At 43.2% G+C, this 16551-nt stretch overlaps 1 protein-coding gene across 2 annotated transcripts in view; it reads right to left on the bottom strand.

Moving 5' to 3' along the window:
- Window positions 1-404: 404 nt before the first annotated feature.
- The window catches only part of LOC121555835 (KH domain-containing, RNA-binding, signal transduction-associated protein 1), a 33045-nt gene continuing 16898 nt past the window's right edge, over window positions 405-16551 (bottom strand). The window contains exons 7-11 of one of the 2 annotated variants that reach the window (XR_005998007.2): window positions 12668-12735; window positions 11898-11956; window positions 11374-11595; window positions 7488-7621; window positions 405-1478 (exon numbers count right to left, since the gene is read on the bottom strand). Coding sequence is in view for 1 of the 2 variants with exons in the window: in XM_041869680.2 (XP_041725614.2) it covers window positions 11489-11595; window positions 11898-11956; window positions 12668-12735 (234 nt within the window). In the remaining variant the exon portion in view is untranslated. Of the gene's footprint in view, window positions 1479-7487; window positions 7622-10623; window positions 11596-11897; window positions 11957-12667; window positions 12736-16551 lie in introns of those variants that run through there. The other variant, XM_041869680.2, reaches the window with a different exon arrangement.

Raw genomic sequence — 16551 nt, 5'->3', positions numbered from 1 at the left:
GGGGGGAGAAGGAGAGGTAGGAGGGGGGAGTAGGAGAGGTAGGAGCAGAGGGGTAGGAGGGGGGGAGTAGGAGAGGTAGGAGCAGAGGGGTAGGAGGGGGGAGTAGGAGAGGTAGGAGCAGAGGGGTAGGAGGGGGGAGTAGGAGAGGTAGGAGGGGGGAGTAGGAGAGGTAGGAGCAGAGGGGTAGGAGGGGGGAGTAGGAGAGGTAGGAGGGGGAGAAGGAGAGGTAGGAGGGGGAGTAGGAGAGGTAGGAGGGGGAGTAGGAGAGGTAGGAGGGTGGGTTAGGAGAGGTAGGAGGGGGGAGTAGGAGAGGTAGGAGGGGGGAGCAGAGAGGCAGGAGGGGGGGAGTAGGAGAGTTAGGAGGGGGAAGTAGGAGAGGCAGGAGGGGGGAGCAGAAGGGGGAGGAGGGTTTCAGGGGGAATAGGAGAGGCAGGAGCGTGTGTGTGTGTGTGTGTGTGTGTGTGTGTGTGTGTGTGTGTGTGTGTGTGTGTGTGTGTGTGTGTGTGTGTGTGTGTGTGATATTCAGTGTGTGAACGACGTGACGAGCAGCAGAGGACTCGAGCAGAACAGATACAGATTCAATCTCAAAGAAAGGATAAGACAAGCAATTAAAGGGAAATTAAAACCAATTTCACAGCTGGTTACAGCCTGGATGGTCATTTTCATAGCACATTTCCATAACAATGAAGTTTCACTTCCTAGAAACTGTAACGTGTCTTGGAAACTGTTCACATTAGAAACCAATATAAAAGTGCTCAGTATCAAAGGTGCTAGCAGTGAATAAGCAGTACAGTATCAAAACTCCACAGTAAAACATACAGACATCACAAGCATAGCTTCACAGTTAGGGTCATAGCTTCACAGTTAGCGTCATAGCTTCACAGTTAGCGTCATAGCTTCACAGTTAGCGTCATAGCTTCACAGTTAGCGTCATAGCTTCACAGTTAGCGTCATAGCTTCACAGTTAGTGTCATAGCTTCACAGTTAGCGTCATAGCTTCACAGTTAGCATCATAGCTTCACAGTTAGTGTCATAGCTTCACAGTTAGCGTCATAGCTTCACAGTTAGCGTCATAGCTTCACAGTTAGCGTCATAGCTTCACAGTTAGCGTCATAGCTTCACAGTTAGTGTCATAGCTTCACAGTTAGCGTCATAGCTTCACAGTTAGCGTCATAGCTTCACAGTTAGCGTCATAGCTTCACAGTTAGTGTCATAATCCACATTCCAGAATCTTCTCCCCTCATTCAGATGCTGATCCAGAGCCTCACAGTTTGGCTAGCCTGTAGCTAGAATCACTCCTCCTCTTCTCTCTCCCCTGTAGGCTACATCTGCTCTCTGGTCCTCTTGGCAGCCTGCCCTCCTTCAGGACTGCTCTCCCCCAGTATTGGTGCCCTCTACTGGGTCAGTCCTTCACTGTGGAGCCTGATGGAGATCCAGAGCTCTGTCATGTAGAACCCTGCTGCTCCTGCACCACCTCACTGCAGAGGGGAACACAGAGAACACAACCAAACAATCATGTTAGCATTCATTCTTACGAGAACCAATGTACATTTATATATCCAACACGTTTTGAGGTAGGAGAACAAGATCCAATCTACATTGATATATTCAATATGCTTTGCAGAATGAGAACCAGAACCAATCTAATTGTATATTTTCAACATTCCCTCCACTCAAGTATTAGACTATTAGCTAAATAAATGAGCATTGGATCAGGGCTGGAAGGAAAGCCTTTATCTCTCCAGGAGGATGGTTGGTCACTCCTTCCCTACTTTAACAACAGCCATATGAAGCTGAAGTACAGATAATTTAAATCACCAACCCCAGTTAAGAAAAACTAGCTTCTCAACATAGTTCTGATGTTATCATCACTTGTCATTTTTTGAACTAGCAGATGTTTCCTTCCCTTCCTGCAGGTTCCATTTCACAACCCTCAAGGGCTCCATGGTTACTGACCTGTCACAACCCCCCAGGGCTCCATGGTTACTGACCTGTCACAACCCCCCAGGGCTCCATGGTTACTGTCCTGTCACAACCCCCCAGGGCTCCATGGTTACTGACCTGTCACAACCCCCCAGGGCTCCATGGTTACTGACCTGTCACAACCACCCCAGGGCTCCATGGTTACTGACCTGTCACAAACCCCCAGGGCTCCATGGTTACTGACCTGTCACAACCCCCCAGGGCTCCATGGTTACTGACCTGTCACAACCCCCCAGGGCTCCATGGTTACTGACCTGTCACAACCACCCCAGGGCTCCATGGTTACTGACCTGTCACAACCCCCCAGGGCTCCATGGTTACTGACCTGTCACAACCACCCCAGGGCTCCATGGTTACTGACCTGTCACAACTCCCCAGGGCTCCATGGTTACTGACCTGTCACAACCCCCCCAGGGCTCCATGGTTACTGACCTGTCACAACCACCCCAGGGCTCCATGGTTACTGACCTGTCACAAACCCCCAGGGCTCCATGGTTACTGACCTGTCACAACCCCCCAGGGCTCCATGGTTACTGACCTGTCACAACCCCCCAGGGCTCCATGGTTACTTTCGTGTCACAACCTCACAACTCTGGAATCTGTACATTCTCATTAGTCATGTCCCCTAGGTAATGGCTGACACCAAATGAGCATCCTCACTGACTGGGACTGGCTCCTGGAGAACAACTATTGGGGGAAGAGTCTATGTCAAAGTAGGCCTGCGTCCCAAATGGCCCCGTTTTCCCTTTATACTGCATTATATAGGGAAAAGGGTGGGACGCATATCAAGCCTTGTTATCAGTGCAGCATGATCCTTGCCTCTCCAGGGTGGCTTGCTATGATCTGTATCAAAAGCCCCAACGATAGTATAATGGTAACATGCTAACTTGGCTGTGACAGCTTGGAACCTAACCTCCACAAGAGCCTTATAAAAGAGAGACTTACAGGTTCTCGCCAGTGTATATGGTTATATGGTTCTGGCCAGTGTATATGGTTCTGGCCAGTGTATATGGTTCTGGCCAGTGTATATGCTTCTGGCCAGTGTATATGGTTATATGGTTCTGGCCAGTGTATATGGTTCTGGCCAGTGTATATGGTTCTGGCCAGTGTATATGCTTCTGGCCAGTGTATATGGTTATATGGTTCTGGCCAGTGTATATGGTTCTGGCCAGTGTATATGGTTCTGGCCAGTGTATATGGTTCTGGCCAGTGTATACGGTTCTGGCCAGTGTATATGCTTCTGGCCAGTGTATATGCTTCTGGCCAGTGTATATGCTTCTGGCCAATGTATATGGTTCTGGCCAGTCTATATGGTTCTGGCCAATGTATATGGTTCTGGCCAATGTATATGGTTCTGGCCAGTGTATATGGTTCTGGCCAATGTATAATAGTGTAATCAAATAGTGTAATCAAATCAAATCAAATTGTATTTGTCACATGCGCAAAATGCAACAGTGAAATGCTTACTTACAAGCCCTTAAACAACAATGCAGTTTTAAGAAAGAATACCCCCCCCAAAAAAAATATATATATATAATAACAACAACAATAGTAAAATAACAATAGTAAAATAACAATAGCGAGGCTATATACAGGAGGCACCGGCACAGAGTGGTCCTCTGGTACGTGGTCCTCTGTAGCTCAGCTGGTAGAGCATGGCGCTTGTAACGCCAGGGTAGTGGGTTCGATCCCCGGGACCACCCATACACAAAAATGTATGCACGCATGACTGTAAGTCACTTTGGATAAAAGCGTCTGCTAAATGTTATATTATATTATTATTATTATTATTATTAGAGTCAATGTGTTGGGGGGGCACAGGTTAGTCCAGGTAATTGAGGTAATGTGTATATGTAGGTAGAGTTATTAAAGTGACTATGATTAGATAATAAACAGAGAGTAGAAGCAGTGTAAAAGAGGAGGGGGGGGGGTCAATGCAAATAGTCTGGGTAGGCATTTGATTAGATGTTCAGGGGTCTCATGGCTTGGGGGTAGAAGCTGTTTAGAGGCCTCTTGGACCTAGACTTGGCGCTCCGGTAACGCTTTCCGTGCGGTAGCAGAGAGAACAGTCTATGACTAGGGTGGCTGGAGTCTTTGACAATTTGTAGGGCCTTCCTCTGACACCACCTGGTATAGAGGTCCTGGATGGCAGGAAGCTTTGCCCCAGTGATGTACTGGGCTGTACGCACTACCCTCTGTAGGCCGAGCAGTTGCCATACCAGGCAGTGATGCAACCAGTCAGGATGCTGTCGATGGTGCAGCTGTAGAACCTTTTGAGGATCTGAGGACCCATGCCAAATCTTTTCAGTCTCCTGAGGGGGAATACGTTTTGTCGTGCCCTCTTCACGACTTTCTTGGTGTGCTTGGACCATGTTAGTTTGTTGGTGATGTGGACACCAAGGAACTTGAAGCTCTCAACCTGCTCCATCTCAACCTGCTCCAGCCCTGTCGATGAGAATGGGGGCGTGCTCGGTTCTCTTCTTTTTCCTGTAGTCCACAATCATCTCCTTTGTCTTGATCACGTTGAGGGAGAGGTTGTTGTCCTGGCACCACACGGCCAGGTCGCTGACCTCCTCCCTATAGGCTGTCTCGTCGTTGTCGGTGATCAGGCCTACCACTGTTGTGTCATCGGCAATCTTAATGATGGTGTTGGAGTCGTGCCTGGCCATGCAGTCATGAGTGAACAGGGAGTAAAGCTGGGGACTGAGCACGCACCCCTGAGGGGCCCCCGTGTTGAGGATCAGTGTGGCAGATGTGTTGTTACCTACTCTTACCACCTGGGGGCGGCCTGTCAGGAAGTCCAGGATCCAGTTGCAGAGGGAGGTGTTTATTCCCAGGGTCCTTAGCTTGGTGATGAGCTTTGAGGGCAATATGGCGTTGAACGCTGAGCTGTAGTCAATGAATATCATTCTCACATAGGTGTTCCTTTTGTCCAGGTGTGAAAGGGCAGTGTGGAGCGCAATAGAGATTGCGTCATCTGTGGATCTGTTGGGGCGGTATGCAAATTTGGGTGGGTCTAGGGTTTCTGGGATAATGGTGTTGATGTGAGCCATGACCAGCCTTTCAAAGCACTTCATGGCTACAGACGTGAGTGCTATGGGTCGGTAGTCATTTAGGCTGGTTACCTTAGTGTTCTTGGGCACAGGGGCTATGGTGGTCTGTTTGAAACATGTTGGTATTACAGACTCAGTCAGGGAGGGGTTGAAAATGTCAGTGAAGACACTTGCCAGTTGGTCAGCGCATGCTCGGAGTACGCGTCCTGGTAATCCGTCTGGCCCTGCGGCCTTGTGAATGTTGACCTGTTTAAAGGTCTGTGTGTGGAGTAAAGAGTTTTTTCCCTCTGGTTGCACATTTACAATGCTGGTAGAAATTAGGTAAAACGGATTTAAGTTTCCCTGCATTAAAGTCCCCGGCCACTAGGAGCGCTGCCTCTGGATGAGTGTTCCTGTTTGCTTATGGCCTTATACAGCTCATTGAGATCGGTCTTTGTGGTGGTAAATAGACAGCTACGAAAAATATAGATGACAACTCTCTTGGTAGATAGTGTGGTCTACAGCTTATCATGAGATACTCTACCTCAGGAGAGCAAAACCTCGAGACTTCCTTAGTATTTGATTTTGTGCACCAGCTGTTGTTTACAAATATACACAGACCGCCACCCCTTGTCTTACCGGAGTCAGCCGTTCTATCCTGCCGATGTAGCGTATAGCCCGCTAGCTGTATGTTATCCATGTCGTCGTTTAGCCACGACTCGGTGAAACATAAGATATTACAGTTTTTAATGTCCCGTTGGTAGGATATACGTGCTTTTAGTTCGTCCACTTTATTATCCAGCGATTGTACGTTGGCCAATAGTATCGATGGCAAAGTTAGATTAGCCACTCGTCACCGGCTCCTTATCAGGCACCCCAATCTCCTTCAGCGATATCTCCTTTTCTTTCTACTGCGAATGACAGGGATGAGGGCCCTGTCGGCTGTCTGGAGCAAATCCCTCTCGTCCGACTCATTAAAGAACAAGTATTAGTCCAGTTCAAGGTGAGTAATCGCTGTTCTGATGTCCAGAAGCTCTTTTCGGTCATAAGAGATGGTAGCAGCAACATTATGTACAAAATAAGTTACAAAAAATGCGATAAAACAAAAAAAATAGCACGGTTGGTGCTCATCATTAGAATGATTTCCCAAAACCATTGTTATTAATGTTACACTTGAAAACACTCGTAATCTAACGCCTGCCTCAGACCACTCGATCAAAGAGCAGCTATGTCGTTAGAAGCGTCACTTTATTTCTTAAAAGTCTAAGCCATTGGGGGGGAGGAGGGGGGAATCTGAGAGTAAATAGATTTTCGAATCTGAGAGTAAATAGATCCGAATATATTGATTAAAGTCACCTTGTCCTAAAGAGATTTACACTGTTATCAAAACGTCACGCCAGGGTATGCCTACACGGAACACAGCCCTTATTTTAAGTGTTTCTAAAATCCCCTATGGGAAAAATTAATGGTGGAAAAACCATCGGAACCATTTCCCTGTTTGACCGCTAGGTTTTATGGGTATTATGACTCATACAGTGGTATTCTATTAAGATGCATCCAATGCAAAAAAACAGATATCTCTAGCTTAAACTGACAGATTCTAATGGGGATTTTTTTATTATGTTACTTAGATTGACGCACCGAAGAGCTCTGCTAAATATAGAATCACACGATTTATCCGTCTCTATGTTCTGGTTTTAATGTCTATGCATGTGACCGCCGATAACTTCAGAACAACGTTGACTACAAATACAAAGTTGCCAATGTCTTTGCAATTGATACAAACAAGCGACGTATAAAAAATATATGCTTCAAATGAAAAACCGAGATGACTGCATTAAAATATAAACAGTAGTCTACAGGCCTAATTGAGTCATTTTGAAATACATTTCATGTTCAGTAATATGCCATTTAGCAGACGCTTTTATCCAAAGCGACTTACAGTCATGTGTGCATAAATTTTTACGTATGGGTGGTCCCGGGGATCGAACCCACTACCCTGGTGTTACAAGCGCCGTGCTCTACCAATCGAGCTGCAGAGGACCACAATCAATTGAGTTCTATTTCGCTACCGTCTGAAATTTGTCTCAATATATTTCATGATGTGTAACGTGTGCACGATGATGAGATTTAAATCTGTGATTTATTATTCATTGTTATAGGGTTAATATTTACACCTCAATATCTGTAGCCGCAGGTGGTAATATCTCTCTAGGAGCTGATTGTGAAATAACTATAATGTTAAGGAAAAGATTTGAATGGAGAACGCTGATCCGAGAGCAGCGCTCCCTTTCTTTTCGATCCTATCAGTATCGACACATGCTCCAACGACGCACTTAGTGACCGTTCTGTCAGCCATTGCAGGAAAGATGCATCGTTAAAAACACTCGTAAGCCTAAGTTCCATCGATATCGAGAAACCGGACACTGGCAAACTAGGTTGCCAAAACCCCTTAGCGAAACAAACGCCTACCTGAGGTGCGTAAGGTCTCATCTCTCCAGTAAGACGACCTCTGATTGGTAATCTCTCCAGTAAGCCGACCTCTGATTGGTCATCTCTCCAGTAAACCACCCTCTGATTGGTCCATGACTGACTAACAGTTGGACCTGAGGGAAGAGACACACTAAATCCATAACCGATAGAAAAACACTAGTGGACAGTTCAGTTAAAACCATGCAAAATCGACAGAGTAGTTGTAGTCATGCAACTCAAGCTTTTGTCCATTACTTTCTACATAATGTGTAAAACGTGTTACATTATATGCAATGTTTACACACAAATATTGCAAAGAAAAAGTAGCAGCGCCTCAACTGGTTCAGAAGATATTGATAAAGATTCGACTTTGCAGATTTTCATTTTAGCAAGAGTTGCATTAATAACGCTATTGATATTTTGTTAGTACACATACAAGTTATTTTAGTAAATCTACAACTGCAATAATATTGGAAGTTACTTTTTCTTTACTTTTGATTTGTCATGACTAGAATTCTTCTTTTACTAAATTGCACGCATTTACCAGCAGCTTAATTCAATGTATAAACACACTATCAAATGACACATTTAGGGTTAGGGTTACCTTTATAGTGGAGCGATTACGGTTAAAAACCATCCTCTCCATTGCACTGCCATTACTCTCTTTACTAAAAGTAGCCACCGCGTCGGCCTCTACACACGACATGAACATCGGGTCAAACCCTGAAACCTAAGACTTAAATGGTTGGGAGTTCAGTTAAATTTTACTAACAAGAGTCTAGCAATGCATTTCTCATTACCGTCTACGACCACAGGTAAGATGGATTGAAAAAGTCTTTATACATACCCAGGCATTCAATGCTTTAGAGCGCTAAACACATTAGGAAGCTATCCAGGTTATTTTAGAGGTCTTACCTCTGGGCTCCTTTTTAAAAGTATAGAAAGAGAGAGAAAGAATAAGTCGTACTGCTTTTTAAATAATAAATCAAGACATCATTTAGGTTAACGTCTTCAGACTACCATACAATTCATTTAAATTTAAAAAATGTGTTTTTGAAGAGAAATACAAATTAAAAACAGCTCTAACTATTAAATGTTATTTAAAAAATATTCAAGAAATAAAACCAAGTTACGGAAGTTTCATAGAAAAACAAACTAGTCTTTATTGACAAACTGCTGCAAAACATCTTTTGGACAGATGTAGTAGTTACCTATTTAGGCAAGCCTTACACATGGAGCATAATGCATTTTGATGTAGAGGGTACATACAGTGCCTTGCAAAAGTATTCACCCCCCTTGCCGTTTTTCCTATTTTGTTGCATTACAACCTGTAATTTAAATTGATTTTTATTTGGATTTCATGTAATGGACACACACAAAATAGTCAAAATTGGTGGTGAAATGAAAAAAAATAACTTGTTTCAAAAGATTTTACAAAATAAGTAACGGATAAGTGGTGCGTGCATATCTATTCACTCCCTTTGCTATGAAGCCCCTAAATAAGATCTGGTGCAACCAATTACCTTCAGAAGTCACATAATTGGTTAAATAAAGTCCACCTGTGTGCAATCTAAGTGTCACATGATCTGTCACATGTATTCAGTGTATATACACCTGTTCTGAAAGGCCCCAGAGTCTGCAACACCACTAAGCAAGGGGCACCACCAAGCCAGTGGCACCATGAAGAACAAGGAGCTCTCCAAACAAGTCAGGGACAAATCAGGGTTGGGTTATAAAACAATATCAGAAACTTTTAACATCCCACTGAGCACCATTAAATCCATTATAAAAAAATGGAGAGAATATGGCACCACAACAAACCTGACAAGAGAGTGCCGCCCACCAAAACTCACGGACCAGGAAAGGAGGGCATTAATCAGAGAGGCAACAAAGAGACCAAAGATAACCCTGAAGGAGCTGCAAAGCTCCACAGCGGAGATTGGAGTATCTGTCCATAGGACCACTTTAAGCCGTACACTCCACAGAGCTGGGCTTTACGGAAGAAAAAAGCCATTGCTTGAAGAAAAAAATAAGCAAACACATTTGGTGTTCGCCAAAAGGCATGTGGGATACTCCCCAAACATATGGAAGAAGGTACTCTGGTCAGATGAGACTAAAATTGAGCTTTCTGGCCATCAAGGAAAACGCTTTGTCTGGCGCAAACCCAACACCTCTCATCACCCAGAGAACACCATCCCCACAGTGAAGCATGGTGGCGGCAGCATCATGCTGTGGGGATGTTTTTCATCGGCAGGGACTGGGAAACTGGTCAGAATTGAAGGAATGATGGATGGCGCTAAATACAGGGAAATTCTTGAGGGAAACCTGTTTCAGTCTTCCAGAGATTTGAGACTGGGCCAGAGGTTCACCTTCCAGCAGGACAATGACCCTAAGCATACTGCTAAAGCAACACTTGAGTGGTTTAAAGGGAAACATTTAAATGTATTGGAATGGTCTAGTCAAAGCCCAGACCTCAATCCAATTGAGAATATGTGGCCCTCTGTAGCTCAGTTGGTAGAGCATGGCGTTTGCAACGCCAGGGTTGTGGGTTCGATTCCCACGGGGGGCCAGTATGAAAATGTATGCATTCACTAACTGTAAGTCGCTCTGGATGAGAGTGTCTGCTAAATGACTAAAATGTAATGTATGACTTAAAAGATCGCTCAAGTTTTCTGTTTTTTTGTCTTATTTCTTGTTTGTTTCACAATAAAAAATATTTTGCATCTTCAAAGTGGTAGGCATGTTGTGTAAATCAACTGATACAAACCCCCCCAAAAAATCCATTTTAATTCCAGGTTGTAAGGCAACAAAATAGGAAATATGCCAAGGGGGGGGTGAATACTTTCGCAAGCCACTATATACCAGTGGCAGAATAGTGGATACGTACAGTTTGGACGTTTTTTTAAGTATGTACAAGAGATCAGATTAATAAACTGCAGGATCCCTTCTCTGTATAAAGAGAAAACCCATGTGGAGATTTTTGTCCCAATCCTTCATTGCGTCATTTTTCACATGCAGTTTATAGACTCGAATCAACCAATAAGATCCTGTTCTGACACGTGATGTTTTCTTTTATCATGAGGCCAATCTAAGACCATATTCTGCTTCTAAGAAGAAATTGACTGTAGAGCCATAATTAAATTAACTTAAATTGTTGAACAACTTTAATAAACAAATGAAGTATGTGAGGACAGTCCATCTCAACAGTGGTTATTAGGCCTATATTTCAAAACTCTAATGTACAATGACAAAATATCATTATATAATCCCTGCTGCCTAAGTCTAAATGTACAACTTTTAATTAAATACTATTTAAAACAAATATGAATTATAAATCAAGAATGAATAGATCGCTGCTGCAAATCCCATTAACATTTGTTTGTTTTTACTGTTTCCTTTGACTTGATTTAAAGTTTTTGTTTGGTCTATATTACATAATTGAAACAGCGTTGACGTTTCTTTTACTTTGCTATATTAAAACAGAATTTTGAAATGTAGCCTAAATGGGAATCTGCAACTGTCCCTTAAAAGTATTTTTTAACAAAATAATTAAAATGGTTTTCTTAAGATGCTAACAAGTGGATAAGCAGTCTCTAACTCCACTAGAAATGAGTTTAAATCCAAAATGTTTTTTAAAAAAGGTTACGGTCAACAATGCAAAAAAAGCCAAGGGAGAGATAGGGTCAGAGATAAAAACAGATTAACTAAAACTTCAAACCAAACTAAAACTAAAATACAGTTATCTTCTCTAACCCATCTAAAAAATGCTTTAGGGTCGCTCTGAATGAAATATCAAACCAGCTTCAATCAGTCAAGATCCTCATTTTCTGTATGTAAAAGTCCAGCGTAGTAGAAAATACCAAACCAAAACCAAACGGACAATTACTTTTTTCGAAGGTTGCTTAGAGGGAAAGTTGCCGTGGTAGACAGGTTGGTGGTTGGTTGTCAGGGCAACTCGTTAACGGTAGTAGCGTTGGTCGCTAGGCGTTGTCATGGTGAGTTCAGTATTGTCTATAGGGGTGTTCTCGGTAAGGGCCCTTAGCCGCTCTGGAAGGTGGGACCTTTCCCCCCGGTGCCACTCTCTGGGCCCCGTTCCAGACGTCCTGGGCTAGAGGGGTGAACCACACACACAGAACAGACAGACATAGACAAAAACAGAAATTACAAAACGAGCTTGGCCGTCAAGTAGACATCTCCAACTGACACAATTTCCTTCTGGTTCCCAAGCGCACTTCAACAAGGATGTATTGAACACATTGTTGTTGTCAGCATTATTCGTGAAATTTACCGACTACAGAAACAAACCACATGTTGGCACACGCCGAGAGCAATAATCAAGACAGAAAACAGATTTCCCTCACCCATAAAGGGTGAGAGGTTTGGCTTGAGAGTGGAGTAGTGATGTCTTACCGTAGGGTTCATATGTCTCCTGTGCTTCTCCGTGTCCATATTCATAGTACTCTGGCTCTCTAAGAGGAAAAACATGGGGAAAATAACATTTCAAATAGAAGCACACCAAGCTAGCCGGCTAAACAAGCTAACCAGGTAGGTTGCTAACTAGCTTATCAAGCTAACCAGGTAGGTTGCAAACTAGCTTATCAAGCTAACCAGGTAGGTTGCTAACTAGCTTATCAAGCTAACCAGGTAGGTTGCTAACTAGCTTATCAAGCTAACCAGGTAGGTTGCTAACTAGCTTATCAAGCTAACCAGGTAGGTTGCTAACTAGCTTATCAAGCTAACCAGGTAGGTTGCTAACTAGCTTATCAAGCTAACCAGGTAGGTTGCTAACTAACTTATCAAGCTAACTAGAAATGCAAACCCAAGCGAGTTTGAGTTACATTTCATTCATAAAATCACTTAATATGTAAATAGAATAGCTTTAATAACAGATGTTAGCCAAGCGATAACCTAGTCACAGTTAGCTGAAGACAGCAGCCCATCTCTTTCTCCAATTAAAGAACACGTAGACTCAAAATAATCCTACCACAGGGGTAGGAAAGTTCATCCGTATGAATTCAGAAATATAGCCTATTTCAGTCCCTACGTTCCCCATAACTCAATAATCCAGTTAGTAAGTAGGGTAAGTGTAACCGTGAAGAGCAAGGAGGCCAGAGTGTGCGCTAGTGTGTGTGTGCATGTGTGTGGTTTGTTGCCAATAGATGGAGAGATTGGTGACTCACGCCTGTGGTTGACTGTAGTAATTGTCGTATGACTCGTACGCTGGCTCTGTGTAGCTCTCATCATAGGCCTAGTGAGAAGGGGAGAGAGAGAGAGGGAGAGAGAGAGAGAGAGAGAGAGAGAGAGAGAGAGAGAGATAGAGAGAGGGAGAGAGAGAGAGAAGACACAGACAGACATACGGACAGACAGACAGACAGACATAGTGAGAGAGAGAGAGAGAGAGAGAGAGAGAGAGAGAGAGAGAGCGGAGGGGGTCAGAAAGAGTAGCAGAGGGAGAGGGCAGAAAAGCATGCCTTTATGTGATAATTTCCTTTACGTGATCCTTTCCGTGATCCTATATGTGATCCTTGTCCTGAACTCCATTCACCTGTAGATGAGTTCTAGACTGTAACTCCATTCACCTGTAGATTAGTTCTAGACTGTAACTCCATTCACCTGAAGATGAGTTCTAGACTGTAACTCCATTCACCTGTAGATGAGTTCTAGACTGTAAATAAATTGGCAAAGAAGAACTTCCATTATGGAGCAATCAGAGTCTGTTATAGAGTTTGTAATAGAGCTGGTTTTACTGCAATGTTGTGTACCATGAGCTGCCATTACCAAACCTTAACCCAGAGGTTCTGAGCTGCCATTACCAAACCTTAACCCAGAGGTTCTGAGCTGCCATTACCAAACCTTAACCCAGAGGTACTGAGCTGCCATTACCAAACCTTAACCTAGAGGTTCTGAGCTGCCATTACCAAACCTTAACCCAGAGGTACTGAGCTGCCATTACCAAACCTTAACCCAGAGGTACTGAGCCGCGATTACCAAACCTTAACCCAGAGGTTCTGAGCTGCCATTACCAAACCTTAACCCAGAGGTTCTGAGCTGCCATTACCAAACCTTAACCCAGAGGTACTGAGCTGCGATTACCAAACCTTAACCCAGAGGTACTGAGCTGCGATTACCAAACCTTAACCCAGAGGTTATTGGCAGACTAAATAGCCTTGGTTTCTCAAATGACTGCCTCGCCTGGTTCACCAACTACTTCTCAGATAGAGTTCAATGTGGCAAATCGGAGGGCCTGTTGTCTGGACCTATGGCAGTCTCTATGGGGGTGCCACAGGGTTCAATTCTTGGGCCGACTCTTTTCTCTGTGTATATCAATGATGTCGCTCTTGCTGCTGGTGACTCTCAGATCCACCTCTACACAGACGACACCATTTTGTATACATCTGGCCCTTCATTGGACACTGTGTTAACAAACCTCCAAACGAGCTTCAATGCCATACAACACTCCTTCCGTAGCCTCCAACTGCTCTTAAACACTAGTAAAACTAAATGCATGCTCTTCAACCGAACGCTGCTTGCACCCGCCCGTCCGACTAGAATCACTACTCTCGACGGGTCTGACCTAGAGTATGTGGACAACTACAAATACCTAGGTGTCTGGTTAGACTGTAAACTCTCCTTCCAGACTCACATTAAGCATCTCCAATCCAAAGTTAAATCTAGAATCGGCTTCCTATTTCGCAACAAAGCCTCCTTCACTCATGCTGCTCAACATGCCCTCGTAAAACTGACTATCCTACCTATCCTTTACTTCGGCGATGTCATTTACAAAATAGCCTCCAACACTCTACTCATCAAATTGGATGTAGTCTATCACAGTGCCATCCGTTTTGTCACCAAAGCCCCATATACTACCCACCACTGTGACCTGTACGCTCTTGTTGGCTGGTCCTCACTACATATTCGTCGCCAAACCCACTGGCTCCAGGCCATCTATAAATCACTGCTAGGCAAATCTCTGCCTTATCTTAGCTCATTGGTCACCATAGCAACACCCCCCCCGTAGTATGCACTCCAGCAGGTATATCTCACTGGTCATCCCCAAAGCCAACACCTCCTTTGGCCGCCATTCCTTCCAGTTCTCTGCTGCCAATGACTGGAACGAACTGCAAAAATCTCTGAAGCTGGTAGACTCTTATCTCCCTCACTAACTTTAAGCATCAGTTGTCAGAGCAGCTTACCGATCACTGCACCTGTACACAGCCCTTCTGAAATTAGCCCACCCAACTACCTCATCCCCATATTGTTATTTATTTAGCTAATTTGCACATAATCTCTTGCACAGCTATCATTCCAGTGTTAATACTAATTGTAATTATTTTGCACTATGGCCTATTTATTGCCTTACCTCCATAACTTGCTACATTTGCATACACTGCATATATATTTTCTGTGGTATTTTTGACTTTATGTTTTGTTTTACCCCATATGTAACTCTGTGTTGTTGTTTTTATCGCACTGCTTTGCTTTATCTTGGCCAGGTCGCAGTTGTAAATGAGAACTAAATAAAGGTAAAAAATAAAAAATAAAAAGAGGTACATAAAATAAATGTGAATCCAAATATAACAGGGGTAGTTCTTAAAATGCCATTGTACCAATGTCTTATAAAAGGTAGACCTAGCAAGGCTTTTGCTTCACTCGATATGCTCTCTACAATAACACATTACTAGTCAGCTCCCACTACTAGCACTGTCTTGGCCTGGATCTGATCTCCCTGGTGAAATAGATTTAAACTAACCTGGATAAATTAGGGTTAAATAACTAACCAGATTACATGCTTAAATTGTTCATTATAGGCTTCAAAGCTTTACAAAATGAAGGTTTGACCCTACATGTTCTCTGAATCATTGTTACAATGTAACTTCATAATTATAACATGATGGGTCGAAAAATCAACTAGCTAATAAACATCATGGAAAACTTGGAATAATACATGTATCATGGAATGACAAAGGACTAAACAGTCGTATTAAAATTAATTGATATTTGTGACTCGTTTCAGGAAACTAGGCGTATGTCGCGGGTCAGTACTTCACAGGAGAGCCATTTGAACGTAAACTTTTTTTTTTAAACAAAATGTGTTTTTGGGCAGAAATGCCTTCTGGAACATGTGAACTTTCATGTGCCTTAATAACAAACTTGTATGCCATCTTTAAGTACGAATTAAATTGTTAAATTATGAGCCTAGTTGGTTTAGCCACAGATAAAGACAGCAACCTTCCCGCTAGCTATGATTGGCTGAGATAATGAGTGGGCTGGACATGCCGAGAAATGAGTTCAGATTGGTCTGCCATATAGCACGCTTCTGTCTATTTGAACTGGTAAGTATGTGTAGGTAATCCTGTCTAACGCGGATTTAAAAATATATATATTGCATAGTAGAACTGCATAAGTGTTGCTCGACCGAGTTTTGAAATCAAAGGAGATGGAGAAAACACCTGTCTCCGGATTACATCTTCAAACTACGGGCAAACATTGCATCTGTGACAGGGAGAAGCGTCCATCCATGATGTATACGGGTAAGATAGTCTAGCTAGCTACATTTTCAGATATTACATGTTTCTAATTTTCACAGAAAGTCATTTTCATTTAAAGTTAAAGTGTACTGTTAGCTAGCTAGCTAACGTTAGCTGGCTGGCTTGCTAGCTAATGTTACGTGTATAATCTTATTATTCGTATCTCAGAGCCATTTGCTTTGCTAGTTATAGCCTAATGTTAGCTAGCTAAAATTGAACCTGGTTGGTTAGCTACCTGCAGATTCATGCAGGGTAGTAACATCATGAGTTGGGATTATGGTTAATTGTTTAGCTAGCTAGCTACATGTCATAACAAAAGACTCCACTATGCAAGTATCCATTTCAATAGGGCGAGTAAAATGGTCAGTGAGCTGTTCTCTCATTTGTGTCTGGAAGTAGCTAGCAAGCTAGCCAATGTTAGCCAGTTAGCTTGGGTGCTTGACTGCTGTTGTTAGGTCAGCTAGCTAACGCTACGTGTATGATCTGTGTAGTAATATTATTTGTATCTCAGAGCCATTTGCTTTGCTAGTTATAGC

The sequence above is a fragment of the Coregonus clupeaformis genome, chromosome 8 (genome assembly GCF_020615455.1).
Source record: "Coregonus clupeaformis isolate EN_2021a chromosome 8, ASM2061545v1, whole genome shotgun sequence".
NCBI classification, from domain to species: domain Eukaryota; kingdom Metazoa; phylum Chordata; class Actinopteri; order Salmoniformes; family Salmonidae; genus Coregonus; species Coregonus clupeaformis.
This window is presented reverse-complemented; position numbering and strand designations above follow the sequence as displayed.